The following is a 19590-nucleotide window of genomic DNA, read 5'->3' as shown; positions in this document are numbered from 1 at the left end:
TTGGGCATTAATCTTAGGAGGCTAGCTACAATATCTAGTCGTGGTTAGTAAAACTGAGGGCCACAGAACAGGAAATACACCAACAGCATGAGAAGCAGACCTGGTACAAGATTGGGGAGCAATGTCACTGCCACTGAGGACTGTGAAGGTTGGAGAGATCATTGGCATTCATGAACATGGTGGAAGAAGAAGATGCCCTCTGGCTCTGCTCATGATCAGCTACAGAGTCTGATGGCAGCGATGTGTCAGGGATGGTGCAGTGTATTATTCTGCTGCTAGGATAATCGTTTCATGTGGTCTCTCGCTCTCTCTCAATGGTCATAGGCTCATTGTCGAGGTAGCAATGATGCCATGGCGGTACTTGTCAACAAAGCAATGAGGAAACTGAACGCGACCCACCGAAAACAAGCTAGAGGTCGGCACATCCGTGGGTGAGAGATGGGTGAGGTTTCTTTGACGGTTTACGATGTGGGAACCGGAGATTGGGATGAGGGAGTTGATTTTGAACATTTGAGAAGTTGAGTTTAAGCAGCTCTGGGAGAGATGTCAAGGCAGAACAGGTATTACAGTGTGGCTGAATGTCAATGGGTGGTGCAATGGATGGCACTGCTGTTTCAGTGCCAGGGATCTGGGTTTGATTCCAGCCTTGGGTCACTATCTGTGTGGAGTTTGCACATTCTCCCCATGGAGAGACTGAGGGATTTGGGGTTGTTTTCGCTGGAAAGAAGGAGGCTAAGGGGGGATCTTATTGAAACGTATAAGATGATTAGAGGTTTAGATAGGGTGGATAGTGATAGCCTTTTTCCTCGGATGGAGAAAGCTAGCACGAGGGGGCATAGCTTTAAATTAAGGGGGGGTAGTTATAGGACGGATGTCAGGGGTTGGTTCTTTACCCAGAGGGTGGTGAGGGATTGGAATGCCCTGCCTGCTGCAGTTGTAAATGCGCCTAGTTTGGGGGCGTTTAAGAGATCCGTGGATAGGTTTATGGACGAAAAGGGATTGGTTTAGATTAGTGGGTCAGTGTTTTTTTTAAAAAAACTGGTCGGCGCAACATCGTGGGCCGAAGGGCCTGTTCTGCGCTGTAATGTTCTATGCCTGCATGGGTTTCCTCCAGGTGCTCTGGTTTCCTCCCACAGTCCAAAAATGTTAGGTTGATTGCCTGTGCTAAATTGCCCCTTAGTGTCAGGGGTCTAGCAGGGTAAATACATGGAGTTACAGGAATAGGGCCTAGGTGAGATTGTTGTCAGTGCAGGCTCAATGGGCCAAATGGCCTTCTTCTGCACTGTAGATTCTATGATTCCTAAATGGTCTTGGTGAGGACGTCCAGTTCAGGCTGGAGGATAGCACCCAGGTCCCACACAGGAGGTCCCTCAGGACAGAGGGGGATGGGATTAGGGGCTCAGCTGTGGAGGTTTGGATGGTGTCAAGCAGGATCCAAGTTCCAAAACTCTCCAATGGCTGCGGAGCTTTACCCAATTAAAAAAGGAAGAAAAATCCAGTTATTATTGCGTTGGAAAGCAGCATTTCAAATTCAATATTCCCACGTGAACTTATAAGAATATAAGAAATAGGAGCAGGAGTAGGCCATCTAGCCCTTCGAGCCTGCCCCGCCATTCAACAAGATCATGGCTGATCTGAAGTGGATCAGTTCCACTTTCCCGCTTTCTCCCCATAACCCTTAATTCCTTTGTCTATCAGAAACCTATCTACCCATGACTTAAATATATTCAGCGAGGTAGCCTCCACCACTTCAATGGGCAGAGAATTCCAGAGACTCATCACTCTGAGTGAAGAAGTTCCTCCTCGACTCCATTCTAAACTGCACCCCCCCCCCCCCCCCTATTTTGAGGCTGTGCCCTCTAGTTCTGCTATCCTTTCTAAGCGGGAAGAATCTCTCTATCTCTACCCTATCTATCCCCTTCATTATCTTGTATGTCTCTATAAGATCCCCCCTCAGCCTTCTAAACTCTAACGAGTACAGACCCAGTCTATTCAATCTCTCTTCATAGGCTAACCCCCTCATCTCCGGTATCAGCCAGGTGAACCTTCTCTGTACTCCCTCCAAGGCCAATATATCCTTTTGCAAATGCGGTGACCAAAACCGCTCTCAGTACTCCATTTACGGCCTCACCAGTGCCCTGTACAGTTGCAGCAAGACCTACCTGTTTTTATATTCTACAACTTCCTGTACACTAACACCATTCTGCAATACTGCCCGAGCACTATCTCCCTTTAAATCCCATGCATCTTCAAGAAGCTCAACACCATCCAGGACAAAGCACTTCACTTGACCAATGCCCCATCCACCATCTTAAACATTCATCCCTCTACCACTGACACAGTGGCAGCCGTGTGCATCATTTACAAGTTACACTGCAGCAACTCACCAAGACTCCCTCCCCAGCACCTACCAAATCAATGACCGCTTCCATCTAGAAGGATAAGTAGATCCCTGGGGAACGCCACCACCTGGAAGGTTCCCTCCGTGCCACTCACCATCCTGAATTGGAAATATATCCTGTTCCTTGGGTCAAAATGCTTGAACTCCCTCTCTAGCAGCACTGTGGGTGTACCTACACCACACAGACAGCAGCGATTCAAGAAGACAGCTCACCACTGCCCTCTCAAGGGGCAATTAGGGTTGGGTAATAAATGCTGGCCTAGCCAGCAATGCCCACATGCCACGTTTTGTAAGAAGGTGTGACAGGGTTGGTCACAGGTATGTCTGTGCTCTGAGCGTGATTGATGTTTTAAGCTGTAAATCCATGGGGATGAAGAGAATTACATGAGGTTAGTGAAATCTTGTTCATTTACCTTCATCGACTTGTAGAGGCGTTCGGCAAAGAAGGCCGGCTTGTTCTTGATGGAACGAACTAGGAGAGAGGAAACAAAGAAATGGGTGACGCTAAGGTGTATACAACAACTTAGAATCATAAAATCCCTACAGTACAGAAGGGGGCAGTTCAGCACATCAAGTCTGTACCAACCACAATCCCTCCCTAGGCCCTACTCCAGTAACCACACGTATTTATCCTGCTAATCTCCTGAGTCCAAGGGAGAATTTAGCACGGCCAATTCACCTAACCCGCGGATCTTTGGAGTGTGGGAGGGAACCGGAGCACTCGGAGGAAACCCACGCAGAGACAAGGGGAACGTGCAGACTCCACACAGACAGACAGTGACCCCCAGGCCAGAATCGAATCTGGGTCCCTGGCGCTGTGAGGTAGCAGTGCTAACCACTGTGCCACCCAGAACTTGCATTATATAACTACTCTAAACATAGCAGAAAATCGCAAAGCAGTTCCAAAAAGACAAAGTTCGAGTTGGACTCATTGCGAGTGACGGCACGGTGAAAACAGGTTCAACAATATTAAAAAAGTTTCAGGACAAATGAGATTGCTTTTCAAAGAGCTGGCACGGGCTTGACGGGCTGAATAGCCTCCTTCTTCTGTATTATTCTGATTGTATTTCAGTGAAGGGCCATTACACCTTCATGTTAGGTAAGGGAATAGGATGACTTTGGTCCCCCCACTCCCAGTTAAAGAGGTAGGTTTTAAGGAGCGGCTGAGGGGGAACGGAGGGGTGGGGAGAGTGAAGGAGGGAAGTGGGGAGCTTCAGGCAGAGGCACCTGATGGTACGGCTGCCAACGGTGGAGTTAAGAACCCCACTTTGGTCAACCTGCATTTACCTGGCACCTAGTGGCAGCTCAGAAGCTTCACAGAACAGCAGTGCAGCGCAATGGGGTAAAACCCAGCAGCACCAAACATCACCAGACTGACCGGAGCACAGCAAGATCCCAAAAACAGCATTTGAGTTAAGCAGCCGGCTAATCAAAATCGTTTGGCGTGGGTCGAAGCAGGGATGCTGGCCAGGGCACCAGACTGATGGACAGGACTTCATTTTATTCGTGCTACTAGATCATTATGTTCTTATTAATATCCACTTAGAAAGGAAGGGACAGGCTATCACTGGCTTATCATTAGCTAGTGCGTGGCACGGTGGCACAGTGGTTATCTCTGCTGCCTCACATCGCCAGGGACCCAGGTTCAATTCCAGCCTCGGGTCACTGTCGGTGTGTGGAGTCTGCACATCCTCCCCATGTCTGCGTGGGTTTCCTCCAAGTGCTCCGGCTTCCTCCTACACAGTACAGGTTAGGTGGATTGGCCGTGACAAATTGCCCCTTAGTGTACCAATGTGTGTAGGTCAGGTGGACCGGCTAGGAAGAATGTGCAGCTTTACGAGTATAGGGTTGGGTGCGGGCCTGGGTAAGGCACCGTCAAAGAGTCAGTGCAGACTCAATGGGCTGAATGGCCTCCTTCTGCACTTTAGGGATTTTACGATTGGGTTGTCAGGGGAGGGAATTTGCTGAAATCCGACAGCGAAACTTGAACTCAAAACCCTTCTGACGTGACAGTGTTACACACGGAGCCACACTTGGCACCGCACCAGGGATCAGACAGACTGCCAGCCCGCTCTCTTCCAGATCTTTCGACCCACCAATCGCAGCGTTTTGAAGTATTTCTGATTCGCAAAAAGACCGACACGCGCACGCTAGGGAGAAGGGGCACTGGGGGGGGGGGAAGTTGCCAGTGGGTGAAGGGGCATCAGCAGCAGAGAGTAAAGAACGATCCAACAACGGGATGGAGAAGGAAATCGTAGAGACAGACAGTTTCAATCCGCTGACCGAAAGCTGACTCACTCTCGGCGGGCTGGGAAACCTGCAGGAAGGACTCGGGAATTACCCCAGTGTCATTCCATCTGATTAAGGTGCACTTCTCTGTTGAGTCCTGGCAGCGGGACGATGGGGAAATCTGATTCCCCCTTCTCACAATTCATACTTGGCACCTTTGGAATGGAGCTACCAGGAACGTACTTTATCAAATGAGATAGTACGGCTAAGTAAATAGCAGCGCAAGGGTGGGTTCATTGCAACTGGGGATTTTCACAGTAACTTCATTGCAGTGTGAATGCAAGCCTACTTGTGAGTAATAAATACATTTTTTTTTAAAGAAATAAATTTTTTAATTTATTCTCTACTGGTGGTGTGGGGATGGGAGAGTGGGGGGGGCAGCACGGTGGCACAGGGGTTAGCACTGCTGCCACACAGTGCCAGGGACCCACGTTCGATTCCAGCCTCAGGTCTGCGCAGAGTGGGCACGCGCGCCAAGCATGTGCGTGAGCGTGTGGCTGTGGTTATTTAATTTGGGATGAGGTGCACGGTCTCACCGATAGCCATGAGTGCGTTCCTCAGGTCTCCCGAAATTTCATTCTTGATAGTCTGCTCGATATCTCTGTTGGTGAGTTTAATGTAATCCTGGAAAACTGCAACAAAAAAAAAAGGAACCCAAATCAACACAACGCAGTGAGAACAACATGAAGATTTACCAAGCCTTTAGCCCAGTGAATCATTTCAATAGGCTTCAGAGGAGGATAGCAAACTACAGCTGATCATAAGGAGACATTAGGACAAATTTGGTTGGTTTTAAGGAGCATCTTAGAAAGAGAGAGACGTGGAGACGTTTAGTTAGAGAATTCAAGAGCTAAAGTCCCAGGCAGTTGCAGACACGGCTGTTAATGGTGGAGGGATGAAATTTGGGAATACCTCAGCGTGCAGAGATCTGAGGATTGAAGGGCTGGAGGAGGTTTTGAGAAATTGGGGACGGAGTTTGGAAGTGACGGAGTGTTGAGAATCAGCGATGGATTTGGGTGGGTGTTGGAGGAGTGGGAAAGCAGAGGGGGTTAAAGGAGAGAGGGGCAAACTGTGGCCTGAACTTCCTAAGCTTCTTCAAAACTGTGGCCACGGCATCTTTTACATCCAGTGGAGAGATCAGAAAGATATCAGGTTTAAGGTCTCACACGACAGGCAATGTTAGCCTGGATTTATTATCAGGGAGGAATCTGAACACACAACTGAAGTAACTCCCATGAAACCAGTGTCCTTTCATCAAATCCGGATTTACTTACAAGTGATACTCATATTCAGACAGATACTCCCCAGTATAGAGTCTACATCCCGAGTGTCAGTAACCACGACACTCCACATTCTATAAGAACTAGGAGCAAGAGTAGGCCATTTGGCCCCTCGAGCCTGCTCCATCTTTCAATAAGATCATGGCTAATCTTTTTGTGAACTCAGCTCTATTTACCCGCCCGCTCACCGTAACCCTTAATTCCTTTACTGTTCAAAGATCTTTCTTTGCCTTAAAAAAAAATTCAACGAAAGAACATTAACTGCTTCACTGGGTAGGGAATTCCACAGATTCACAACCCTTTGGGTGAAGAAGTTCCTCCTCAACTCAGTCCTAAATCTGCTCCCCCTTATTTTCATACAGAGTGCTACAGAGTAGAAGGAGGCCATTCAGCCCATCAAGTCTGCACTGACCACAATCCCACTTAGGCCCCATCCCCATAACCTCAAGCATTTACCCTAGCTCATCCCTCTGGCACTAAGGGTCAATTTAAGATGGCCAATCCAGCTAACCCGCAGATTTTTGACTGTGGAAGGAAACCTGAGCACCCGGGAGGAAACCCACACAGATACGGGGAGAACGTGCAGACTCCACACAGACAGTGACCCAAGCCGGGAATCGAGCCCAAGTCCCTGGCGCTGTGAGGCAGCAGTGCTAACTAACCACTGTGCCATCCTTGAGGCAATGCTCCTTTCACCCTGCTTCTATCCTATCTATTCCCTTCATATTTTTATATATGTTTCAATAAGATCCCCCCTCATTCTTCTGAATTCCAATGAATATAGCCTGTCTACTCAGTCTCTCCTCATAAACCAACCTGCTCAATTTCGGAATCAACCTAGTGAATCTCCTCTGCACCCCCTCCAGTGTCAATGTGCCTTTCTCAAGTAAAGAGACCAAAGTTGTACACAGTACTCCAAGTGTAGCCTCACCAGCACCTTTTACAGCTGCAATATAATTTTGCTATTTTTAAACTCCATCCCTCTAGCAATGAAGGACAAAATTCCATTTGCCTTCTTAATTACCTGTTGCAACTATAAACCAACTCCTTGTAATTCTTGCACAAGGACACCCAGGTCCCTCTGCACAGCAGCATGCTGCAATTTTTTACCTTTTAAACAACAGTCCATATATAGCAGAGGTTATAGACCTCTGCAGGGCTCCCAGATTGGACCTCATTAACTGTCTCAATCAGGGAGCTCGTATTCTAACAGGCCCACATCTCGAGGGCCTCGGCAAAGTCATTACAACAGCCTTCAGTTCCAGAGTGATATCTCAGGGCCAAGGCAGCCCCAGCTAACAGGCTACAGGAGTCGATAGTAGGAGAGAGGATGGGCAAAGAGGAACTTCTTCACCAGCACACTCGGTTAAAGCTCACCTCGTCTGAGATGGGGATAGCTCCTCATACATAAGACACTGATGAACTTTGATTCCATGGAACCCGAGTCCTCATCGGTTGAGCTGCACAATTCCTAACATTCAGAAAGGATTGGAATAGAATTAGAAAATATTTACAGCACACAAACAGGCCCTTCGGCCCAACTGGTCCATGCTGGCACACAACTCCTTTCTGCATCTAACCCTAGCGACACTATTCTCCTCTCCCTCCTTCCATCATGTAATGGTTTGTCACCATATGAAATCCAATAGGATCTGGTTCTTAAACACAAACAACCCCATTTAAACCACTTAAGTAGCAATAAAAGAACTCATCATAGTCAGCTCGGCAACATAATGACATCAACTTAGGCTGTGAGCTGAGAAACACTGACTGCGAAAGCTGCAGAGATCATGATTTAAAAAAAAACTTAAGGTACACTAACATCACATTCCTTCCCTCAAGGTGACCCGGTGTAATTCCTGAACTTGTCTGAAAATCCTGAGGGGGAAAACTTAGTTTTTTAAGTGTTCAATTGTGGGACGTGGGCGTCACTGGCTGGCCAGCATTTATTGCCCTCGAGAAGGTGGCGGTGAGCTGCCTTCTTGAATCGCTGTAGTCCACTTGTTTGGGTTGACCCACAATGCCGTTAGGGAGAGAATTCCAGAATTAAAAACTGGAATTGTGCATTCAAACCAAAAGTCCAATGGTATCGGTTACTGAACCACAAAAAGCCCATGAGCCAATAAGGAAGAGTGTTTAACTTGACACAACAGTGAGACTTAACAGAGACTTACCAGATAGTCTGCTATAAGCTGATGTGGTTGGCATAGTAAAAGGGAAGAAAAGAGAGGAATATTTTTTTCTGTCATGTTAGCAAGAACTCATATGGCTGGCAATAAGAATATTGGAATACCTGGCCACCCAAAGACCCATCTAATGGGAATGGGTGAGGATGGTCACTTCCTCTAATGGAGTATTCTGAGATGTTGGCATCGCTGGCAAGGTCAGTATTTGTTGCCCATTCTTAATTGCCCATGAACTGAGTGTCTCGCTCAGCTATTTCAGAGGGCAGTTAAGAATCAACCACATTGCTGTGGGTCTGGAGTCACATGTAGGCCAGACCAGGTAAGGACAGCAGATTTCCTTCCCTAAAGGACATTAGTGAACCAGATGGGTTTTTACAACAGTCGATGACAGTTTGATGGTCACCATTATTGAGATTAGTTTTCAATTCTAGATTTTACTCACTGAATTTAAATTCCGCCAGCTGCCTTGTTGGGACTTGAACTCATGCCCTCCCTCTTACTAACCAAGCAACTATGTTACTGTACCCCTGTTATTGAGCTACTTTCACAGAAACTCCATGGAAAAAGACCATTTGGCCCATCAAATCTGCACAATCCCACCTTGCCCTTATCCCCGTAGCCCCACATATTTACCTTGCTAATCACACTAACCTATGCGTCCCGGGACACCACGGGGCAATGTAGCATTGCCAATGCACCTAAACCGCACATCTTTGGACTGTGGGAGGAAACCGGAGCACCCAGAAGAAACCCAGAGACACGGAGAACGTGCAGACTCCACACAAACAGTGACCCAAGCGGGGAATCGAACCCAGATCCCTGACGCTGTGAGGCAGCAATACTAACCATTATGCCACCATGCCGCTTTACATCCAATTAAGTCACTGGTATTTTGCAGGAAACACGGTGGCCAATTTACACACAGTAATCTCCAACCTCCGAGCACTGTGACGTTGGCTGTGGGATTCATATCGACCCAGACACCGGGGAGAACTCCCCAAATTTAAATCAGCGCCATAGGAATTTTGCACTTAGCTCAGAGGCCTCGGTTTGACCTCCCATTCAAAAGACTGCACCTCTGACCATGCGGAAGTCCCTCAGTACTGCACTGGGAGCGTCAGCCTGGGCAGGACTTGAACCAAGAACCTTCTACGTCAGCAAGCCTAAAGGATTCCAATCTTAACATCCCTTCTCTCATGGGTTGTGTATTCAGTTCTGAGTTGGATGCATTTTTCTGTGGCCCAGTGTTTGGATAATGAGGGCTGGGATTCTCTGGTCCCACTGCAGTGAGAGTTTCAAGCTTTTAGATGTCCAGATCACCAACAATCTGTACTGGTCCCCCTACGCTGATACTATAGTTAAGAAAGCCCACCAACACCTCTACTTTCTCAGAAGGCTAAGGAAAATGTCAGCTACGACTCTCATCAACTTTTACAGATGCAACATAGAAAGCATTCTTTCTGGTTGTATCACAGCTTGGTATGGGATCCTGCTCTGCCCAATTCCACAAGCAACTACAAAGGGTCATGAATTTAGCCCAGTCCATCACACAAACCAGCCTCCCATCCATTGACTCTGTCTACACTTCCCGCTGCCTCGGCAAAGCAACCAGGATAATTAAGGACCCCACACACTCTGGACATTCTCTCTTCCACCTTCTTCCTTCAGGAAAAAGATACAAAAGTCCGAGGTCACGAACCAACCGACTCAAGATCAGCTTCTTCCCTGCTGCCATCAGACTTTTGACTGGACTTATCTTGCATTAAGTTGATCTTTCTCTACACCCTAGCTATGGCTGTAACACTACATTCTGCCCTCTCTCGTTTCCTTCTCTATGAAAGGCATGCTTTGTATAGCACGCAAGAAACAATACTTTTCGTGTATGTTAACATATGTGACAATAATAAATCAATTCAGACGGCGTTTTGGCCGAGTGCCAAATTCCCCATTCTCAATGGCAGCAGGGGCAGGATGTGCGACACTGGAGAATTCCAGCCGTGGCCCTTCGAAACTTAGGTGAGGACGGAGGACATAAGTTAAGTTCGAGGTCTCAAGAAAACACTTTACAGAAAGACTTGCATTTAGGTCCCACCCATCACAACCTCAGTGTCCCAGAGCTGGTCACAGCTAATGAAATGCTCATTCCTTCCTCCAATACAGAAACATCCAAGGAAATTGAATTACAGAAACGCTAGCCATCTGGCTAAAACTCTCCGATGATTTTTCTCCGGGTTTTGATTGCACTGGTGTTGGGACGTCATATTTTTATCTCCCAGAATCCCTACAGTGCAGAAGGAGACCATTCCGCCCATCGGGTTTGCACTAACCACAATTCCACCCATGCCCTATTCCCATAACCCCACATATTTATCCTGATAATCCCTCTGACACAGTAAAAAGTCTGACAACACCAGGTTTTAGTCCAACTGATTTATTTGATAGTAAACGCGCAAGCTTTTGGGGTTAGTCCCTTCGTCAGGTGAATGGAGAGTTCTGGCCTCAGACAGAGCATATAAAGCACAGACTGTTTAGAGATTACTGATTAGAATGCGAATCCTTACACCTAACCTGCTGTTCAAGACCTGAAGTGGCTGACAATGTGAGTGGAAGGAGCACTGATCACAGGTTACAGAGATGTGTATTGTCTCCAGACAGTACAGTAAGTGAGGTTTTGCAAACCCAGGCAAGTCATGGGGGTTACAGATAGTGCGACATGAACCCAAGATCCCTGTTGAGACCGTCCTCATGTGTGCGGAACTTGGCTATCGGTCTCTGTTCAGCGACTCTGTGTGGAGAACATCCCTCTGACACCAGAGGTTAATTTATCACTGCCAATCAACCTAACCCGCACATCTTTGGACTATGGGAGGAAACCGGAGCACCCTGAGGAAACCCACGCAGACCTGGGGAGAATGTACACACTCCACACAGACAGTGATCTCGGCTGGGAATTGAACCCGGCTCCCTGGAGCTGAGAGACAGCAGTGCTAACCATTGTGCCACCAAGCCTCTGCAGTAATCCTAGAGAATTAGCAGCCCAAACCCAGCAGGGACCTGTACTCAGAAAGCCAGAGCCATTCTCCAGATGTATTGAACAATCATGATTTGGAAGGTGACCACCCGCTCACCCCCCCTCCCTTCTCCCCCCTCTCTCACCCCAGTCATGGTTTGATGTAATGGAAGAAATGGGTAACGATGTTAATTAAAGAGCGAGTTTTATCTCCCACCCACCCCTTTACTGAATGCTCAACGTTTAACCCGATTCAATACCTTTGCATCCTCCATGGCACGCGTCAGATCTGCCTCCCCAACCTCTCGGTTTCCCTTGTGTAAAAGAAAAGCAATGACATCGTTAGGGCTGAGCCACGTTCAGGCAATATATTTCTGACAACAGTAACTTGCTTTTACAGAGCACCTTTAACATAACCAGAGGCCCCAGGATGATCAAGGAGAGCATTTCTTTTTAATACATAAAGCATCGAAACTGGAGAGATAAACAAATTAGTCAAAAGGTTAGGCTTAGAGTTAGATTTAAAACTGAGATGAGGAGAAACTACTTCTCACAGAGGGTGGTGAACTTGTGGAACTCGCTGCCCCAGAGCGCGGTGCAATCTGAATTGTTAAATGGTTTCAAGGAGATAGATATATTTCTGATAAAATAAAAGGGATAAGGGGATATGAGGAACAGGTGGGGAGGTGGGTTTGAGACCAGGGAGAGATTAGCCATGACCTCTCTGAATGGCGGAGTGGTCGCGAAAGACTGAATTTGCCTATTTCTGCTCCTAGTTCCTATGTTGCCATATTTCAGAGGGCAAAGTGAGGTCATGGGAAAAATTTAGGGAGGGAGCTCCAGAATTTCGGGCCCAGGTAGTGGAAGACATGGCCACTGTCACCATTGGCTTCTTAGGAGCTACTCATTGGCGTCTCAGAGTTTACACAATAGTTTGTTCAAGCACACAAATGGAGAGCATTCCTTCAGAGAAAGGCCTCTGTAAGAGACTCCACTGGAAGGCTATAAGACATTTATACAGTGAATGTAAGCAATATATTGCTTTAAATGCCAACACTGCCTGTGAACATGCAACAATTTACAGACACTACAGAGTGTCTGTTGCTCCCAGGATTACCTGCCTTCCTAATCTCTTGTTGCCAAGTTTGGCCTTGCGCTGTCAACTTTGAGGTGGACACAGTAAGAAGCCTGGCAACACACTTCTTACTGTGTTTACACCAGTCCAATGCCGGCATCTCCACATCATAACTTTGAGGTGATGCAGAGTGACTAGGCAGACCAAAGACTGTACACAGTTAGGGATGGGCAATAAATGCTGGCCTAGCCCGCAAAGTCCAGATCCCGTGAACGAATTATTAAAAATTGAAAATTTCAAAGCTGAGATTGATAAGATTTTGTTAGCAACAGGCACTAAAGGTTAAAGGAAGCAAGGCAGGTACATGAAGATACAGGTCATGATCCAACTGAATTCAGCTCCAGGTCTGAATGGCCTCCTCCTACTATGAGAGCTGTCCCTATGAATCAGAACCTCTGTGTAGGCAAGTGTGGAATATTGGGAGAGATAAAAGTATTACATCCGAGATATTTTTAACCATGAATGAAAATCTCAGGGGAACTGAGACATCAGTTCCCATTTTAGGTGTTTTTCTGAGATATCCTCATGTAATTCGGAATTCCTTCAGAACTCAAAGTCACTGACCACCCCGACCCCCCAACCTAGCCTCTCCATTTCAACAAGATAAATTATAGAATATAACAATTGTAGAACATCTTTCACATCTCAGCACCCCTCAAAGAACCTATTTCATTCTCCAAATGGAGCTAACAAACAAAAGAGTTCAAAAAAAACAATTAAAAAAAATCACATGCATTCCTCATGGATCTTGTTTGTAACAACATTCAGGAGGATCCAATCCTGGATGGTTGGGAGCACTTATCCCCTCAAGATTCCATTCAGCAACAAGTGCGCCTTTACCAGGCCCAACCCCCTGCCATACCCCTGTAACCCCACACATTTTACCACGGCCAATCCATCCAACCTGCACATCTTTCAGATGGTGGGAGGAAACTGCGGCACCCAGGGGAAACGCACTCAGACACAGGGAGAATGTGCAAACTCTACACAATCAGGTGCCCAAGGCTGGAATGGAACCCGTGTCCCTGGCACTGGGAGGTAGCAGTGCGAACCACTGTGCCACTGGGCCCCCCAGAGGCATAAGAGCCCCTTCACTATGGTCACATTTTACAGATTGCACCAGTGTCACCCAGTGGCCAGAACCCAAGACTGCAATTGGTGGAAGGTGGTGATTGGTGCAAGGTGATCGAGGCGCCTTCGATACTCAAGATATTCCACTGCTGAAAGAGCCTTTTCCATTTGCCCAGTTCCCTCTCACCAATCTGTCTTAACCCCACTCTCTCCACATGTGCTCAAGTACCCCTGTCTCACAAAGCCCTACTTAACACCCCTTTGAAAGAATTTAAAGTACAAGAGCTTCCCTCGGCTAGAGAACAGTATAAAACCTTCTAGAAAAGGTTAAGGCATGACCTGATTGAAGATTTTAGAAGGAAATGAGAAGGTAAAAGAAGAGGAATGTCTTCTATTGGTGGAGTGCCCAGAACACTTAACCTTAAAATCAGAGACAGACCAAACTGATACAACCAGAGAGAAAGAAAGCATTCTCTCTGGTTGTATCACTTCCATAGAAAACATTTCCTCTGATTGTATCACAGTTTGGTCTTTAGAGAGAAAGACCAAACTGTGATACAATCAGAGAGAATGTTTTCTATGGAAGTGATACAACCAGAGAGAATGCTTTCTTTCTCTCTGGTTGTATCACAGTTTGGTCTGCCTCTGATTTTAAGGTTAAGTGTCCTGGGCACTCCACCAATTCCTCTTCTTTTACCTTCTCAATTCCTTCCAAAACCCTGAAATCTTCAATCAGGTCACGCCTCAACCTTTTCTAGAGCTGGGAATACTAGTTTGTCTAATCTTTCCTCTCACCTTAATCGGCTGGAGGCCTGCAATGTGTTTTATAATTGCAAATTCTTCCTTTGGAGTGGGGAGGCTCGGTCAGGGAGAGGGTTTCCAGCCCTTCCAGATGTGAAGGGCATCAAGTTCAGCTAAATTACATGAATCATATCAAAACCAGACACAAGAAACAGCTGAATGGGAACTGGAGTGTCTCAGTTCCCTCAGTGTTCTTTCATCACTAAAAATGGTTCTACTGTATAATCTTATCTCCTCCAATGACCCCGACTCCTCCAGACATTGCAGGAGGCCATTCAGCCCTTCAAGCCTGCCTCACCATTCATCACAATCACGGCTGATTGTCCAACTCAGCCCAATCCTGCTTTCTTCCCATAATCTTTGATCCCTAAAAAACAGAGGAGCCACTTCACAGGAAGAAATTGTGTAACGGGGAGGCCATTCAGCCCCTCGGGCCTATTCTTTCCATTTAATTTCATCCCATTTAATCATGGCAGACCTGCGACTTCATCCACCTGCCTTGGTTCCGTATCCACGCCTAACTAATCCATACCAATCTTATCTGTTAATATTCTGGTGAGACTATGCTGCACTCCATCCAAGATCAATTTATCCTACCTGTGGTGCGATGCCCTGAAGTGCACACAGTCCCCCCCCGTGGTACAAACCAACGCAAAACCCTGCTGAATGAAAACAGGTACTCAGCAGGTCTGGCAGTTTCCACGGAGACAGAAACAGAACTAACCTTTCTGGCCTCTCCTCAGGGAGGGGCAAAAACTTTGAAATGTTGCAGTGAATGAGTGAGTGAGGAAGAACAGAAAGGGAAGCTCTGTGGTGGCATGGAAGACAGAGGAGGTTAGATAACACAGACAAAGGAAACGGTGATGGAAAATAAACAGAAGATGTGTTTATAAGTAAACGGCTGCCATCCAAAATTAAGAAGCAGAGTAAAACCAAACTAGGGCAGAGGTTATCACAGAATCCCTATCGTGCTGAAGATCAGCCCATTAAACCCACACTGACTCTCTGATGCAATGTCCCACCCAAACTACCCACATAACCCCATGTGTTTACCCCATTAATTTCCCTAACCTACACATCTTTGGACACTAAAGTGCAATTTATCTCGGGCAATCAATCTAACCCGCACATCTTTGGAGTGTGGGAGGAAACCGGAGCACCCGGAGGAAACCCACGCAGATGCAGGGAGAACGTGCAAACTCCGCACAGATACTGACCCAAACTGAGAATCGAACCCGGGTCCCTGGCGCTGAGAGGCAGCAGTGCTAACCACTCCATATCTAAAACGGTTGACAAGGGAGTAAAGTGCCTGATTGAACAATGAACTGCAATGTTCCTGGGGCTCGTGTTGGCTTCACTGGGGCACTGCAGCAAGCCGGGGACAAAGCGAATATGGTGATATCTCAGGGTCACACCTACAGACTGGAGGGAGGAGGTGTATTGCAAAGCAGTCTGCCCAATGTGAAAGGGACTGCAACAGTACTTTAGCTCGGTCAAACCAGTCTTTCCACATCTGTTGTTAAAAGCCTCTCTTTTACATACTTTAGGCACAATTCCTGTTGAAAAGAAGATTCCAGAATTGAAGCCTCAGGGTGTGGAAAGGGAGTGTAAGGAAGATGGACTGCGGCAGAAAAACAATGTAAATCCAACCTCAAAGAGCTAAATATTTAACCCAAAGTCCTGATTGACTTGTTACCTGAATCAGTGAGATCAGAAGCCTCTTAAAGTGACCAGATGTCTCAGAGCCGATGCTGTCCTCCAAACTCTTGTGATAGGCTGCAGAGGAAAGAAAGGTTGTATCAATATGACAAGAGAGCTATTAATAATGAGATTGGGCCGTGTTGTATGCACTGTGACCCTGGGTCAAAAGGTCATGGATTTGAGACACCCTGCCCAGAGGTTTGAGCACACAGTCCAGCCCTGAGGGAATGCAGCACTGTCTGATCAACAAACTTTCCACTCAGATGATAAACCGTGGCCTGGTCTGCCCTCTAAATATTTAAGTTTATTTATTAGTGTCACAAGTAGGCTTACATTGACACCGCAATGAAGTTCCTGTGAAAGTCCCCCAGTCGCTCCACTCCGGTGCCTGTTTGGGTACACTGAGGGAGAATTTACCACGGCCAATGCAACTAACCAGCACGTCTTTCAGACTGTAGTAGGAAACCCACGCAGACACGGGGAGAACATGGAGATTCCACACAGACAGTGGCCCAAGCTGGGAATCAAACCTGGGTCCCTGGCACCCTGAGGCAGCAGTGCTAACCACTGTGCCACCATGTCACCCAAGGCTGTTGTAAAATATCCAAGGCTGGATGAAGAGTAGGGGAGAGGTTCTCCCTGGTGTTGTAAAACGATATTCATCCTTCAGCTTAGAATAGGATCCTACAGTGCAAAAGAGGCCATTCAGCCCATCGGCTCTGCACCATCTCTCCAACAAAGTATCTTACCCAGGCTCACTCTGTTGCCTGATCCCTGTAGCTGCCATCACATAGACAGATTAATCCCCTATTGTTCATCTCACTTCTCCCTATAGCTGTTGTAGAATTCCATGAAGACATTCACTGTGTTCCCCATCTCCAGTCACATCGAGCCCTGACTTACACTAATTCCTGGTCCGACATTGCCTCTATTTTCAGATTCTTATCCTGGTGTTCAAATCCCACCCCAATGGCCACATCCCTCCTTAACTGGGGATGCTGGCAGAACGAGGGAAGAGATTCTGCATTGAGAATATGAGGAACTAGACTCCAAATTTAGAAGCAGAGCCTCAAACATCACTAATTTCTGGATTATTACCTGAGCCATGGGCAAATTGGCATAGGGCAAATAAGATTATTGAAATGAATGTGTGGATTAGAGACTGGTGCGAGATGGCAGATGGAGTCTAATCCAGACAAATGTGAGGTAATACAATTTAGAAGGTCAGATAATAAATATATACAGTAAGTGGCAGAACCTGAAGAGTATTGACAGACAGAGGGATCTGGGTGCACAGGTACACAGGTCGCTGAAACTGGCAACAGTTGGAGAAAGTAGTCAAAAAAAAAGCATACAGCATGCTTGCCTTCATCAGCTGGGGCATTGAGTTTAAAAACTGGCAAGTCACATTGCAGCTTTATAGAACCTTAGTTAGGCCGCACTCGGAACATAATCAATAATGATTGCCAGGGAGAACCTCTCCCCTACTCTTCATCCAGCCTTGGATATTTTACAACAGCCTTGGGTGACATGGTGGCACAGTGGTTAGCACTGCTGCCTCACGGTGCCAGGGACCCAGGTTCGATTCCCAGCTTGGGTCACTGTCTGTGTGGAATCTCCATGTTCTCCCCGTGTCTGCGTGCGTTTCCTCCTACAGTCTGAAAGACGTGCTGGTTAGTTGCGTTGGCCGTGGTAAATTCTCCCTCAGTGTACCCAATTCTCCCCCAGTGTACCAGAAGGGTGTGGAGGGCTTTGGAGAGGGTCCAGAAAAGATTTAACAGGATGTTGCCTGGTATGGAGGGTATTAACTATGAGGAGATCTGTGCAGAGTTTGCACATTCTCCTTGTGTGCACATGGGTTTCCTCCGATTTCATCCCACAGTCCAAAGATGTGCGGGTTAGGTTGATTGGCCATGCTAAATTGCCCGTTAGAGTTCTGAGATGTGTAGCTTAGAAGGATTAGTGGCAAACCTATAGGGATATGCTGGTAGGGCCTGGGTGGGACAGTGGTCGGTGCAGACTCAATGGGCCAAATAGCCTCTTTCTGCACTGTAGGGTTTCTATGATTCTAGGAGAGGTTGGAGAAACTTGGTTAGTTCTCACTGGAACGGTGAAGGTTGAGGGGTGACCTGATGGATGTTTATAAGATTATGAGGAGCGTGGACAGACCGGACAGTCCGAAGCTTTTCCCCACGGTGGGAGCCAATTACTAGGGAGCGTAGGTTTAAGGTGCGAGGGGCAAGGTTTAAAGGAAATGTATAAGGCAAGTTATTTATTTATTTTTACAGAGGGTGGTGGATGCCTGGAACTCGTTGCTGGGGGACGTAGTGGAAGTAGATACAATCATGATTTTTAAAGAGCATCTGGACAAATACATGAATAGGATGGGAATAGAGGGATATGGTCCCTAGAAGGGCAGGGGGTTTTTAAGTCGGGCAGCATGGTCATTGCAGGCTTGGAGACCTGAACGGCCTGATCCTGTGCTGTAATTTTCTTTGTTCTTTGAGTGGGTTCCAGTTGGTGGACACTGGTACCAGTACTGGGGAGAGCGGGATCTGTGCCACTGGGACTTACCAATGCCCAGTACCGTAATGACTTCAATCAGGCCATTGAGGTTGGCCTATTGGAGTATGAACTCCCTGATTAAGGAGTCAATTAATAGGCCAATCAGGGAGTCTTTTCCTTGTATTTAACTGGGGAGTGTCAGTTCCTCTGGCACTCCCAAAGGTAGACTGCTGACTGCGAGCACTCTGTGTACTGCTGTTGAAATGGTAAATAAAGGCATTTGAGTGATGGGACTTCTGTCTCCAAAGACTCATTACAAGAGCACTGCCCTAATTCATATGAACATCTGAAAACAACAAGGAAAAATCCATTCACCCCAACAAATCCTGTTTGGGATTGAAATTAAACTTCCCAAACAACCTTCACATTCTCTAATCCTCTCTTTCCCTCTGCTGCAGCATATATCTGATAGGCTGATACCTTTCCTGAACCAGCTTATCTGGTCATGACCATTTGACTCTTTATGGAATCTTGCTGTGTGTGTGTGTGAATTATCCACCTTAAATCCTGCTTTGCAGCAATAACGCTGGCCTTTTGGGTCAGGTCAAGTGAAGTTTTTGATCCTATTCACTTGTTAGAAGTCAATGAGGTTACACTGAGGCTTCATCTGAAACCATCGGGCTAAATCTGAAGCTCAGATCAAGCCCGGGAGGAAGTGTAATTCCTGCTCCTATCAGCTTGGATCTTGTAGATCAGGCCCAACCCAAGAGAAGTGGAGCCTGAATTGTCAGCTTGGATCTGTAACGTCTCTCTTGCTTTGATTGGACCAATTTGGTTTTTTGATTGGACAGAAACTTTAAAAAAAAACACTTCTTGGCCTTTTGGCTAAGATCAAGTGTAAATCTGGTTTGCATCTGGTCTTGGCCAATAAGGTTACACTGAGGTTTCTTCACCTGAAGCAACTTTTAAAACCACCTGGGCCTTTTGGCTAAGATGAAGCTCAGGAGGGAGTGGAATGCCTCATCTTGTCAGCTTGGATCTTGTTTGATCACGGCCAAATGGGAAGCAAGTCCTGTCTTGTCAGCTTGGGTTTGTTTTGTCTCTCTTGTGGAGACTTTGACTGGGCCAATTTGGATTCTTGATTGTAAATAAAGTACCAAAAAATGTACAAAAAAAAACCACAAACTCTCAAGAAAGGCCCTTCTCGGCCT

The 19590-nt window shown here is 46.8% G+C and overlaps 1 protein-coding gene across 2 annotated transcripts in view; it reads right to left on the bottom strand.

The window, feature by feature from the left end:
• The window catches only part of anxa6 (annexin A6), an 84862-nt gene that overhangs the window by 6370 nt on the left and 58902 nt on the right, over nt 1-19590 (bottom strand). Inside the window, exons 19-23 of one of the 2 annotated variants that reach the window (XM_080201255.1) lie at nt 15870-15949; nt 11427-11480; nt 7348-7441; nt 5227-5322; nt 2815-2873 (exon numbers count right to left, since the gene is read on the bottom strand). In XM_080201255.1, the coding sequence (XP_080057381.1) occupies nt 2815-2873; nt 5227-5322; nt 7348-7441; nt 11427-11480; nt 15870-15949 (383 nt within the window). Of the gene's footprint in view, nt 1-2814; nt 2874-5226; nt 5323-7347; nt 7442-8114; nt 8163-11426; nt 11481-15869; nt 15950-19590 lie in introns of those variants that run through there. The other variant, XM_080201254.1, reaches the window with a different exon arrangement.

This window comes from Carcharhinus amblyrhynchos, chromosome 13 (genome assembly GCF_965287045.1).
Source record: "Carcharhinus amblyrhynchos chromosome 13, sCarAmb.v2.hapA, whole genome shotgun sequence".
NCBI lineage: Eukaryota > Metazoa > Chordata > Chondrichthyes > Carcharhiniformes > Carcharhinidae > Carcharhinus > Carcharhinus amblyrhynchos.
The sequence above is the reverse complement of the archived record's forward strand: the minus strand, read 5'-3'. Positions and strand labels throughout refer to the sequence as shown.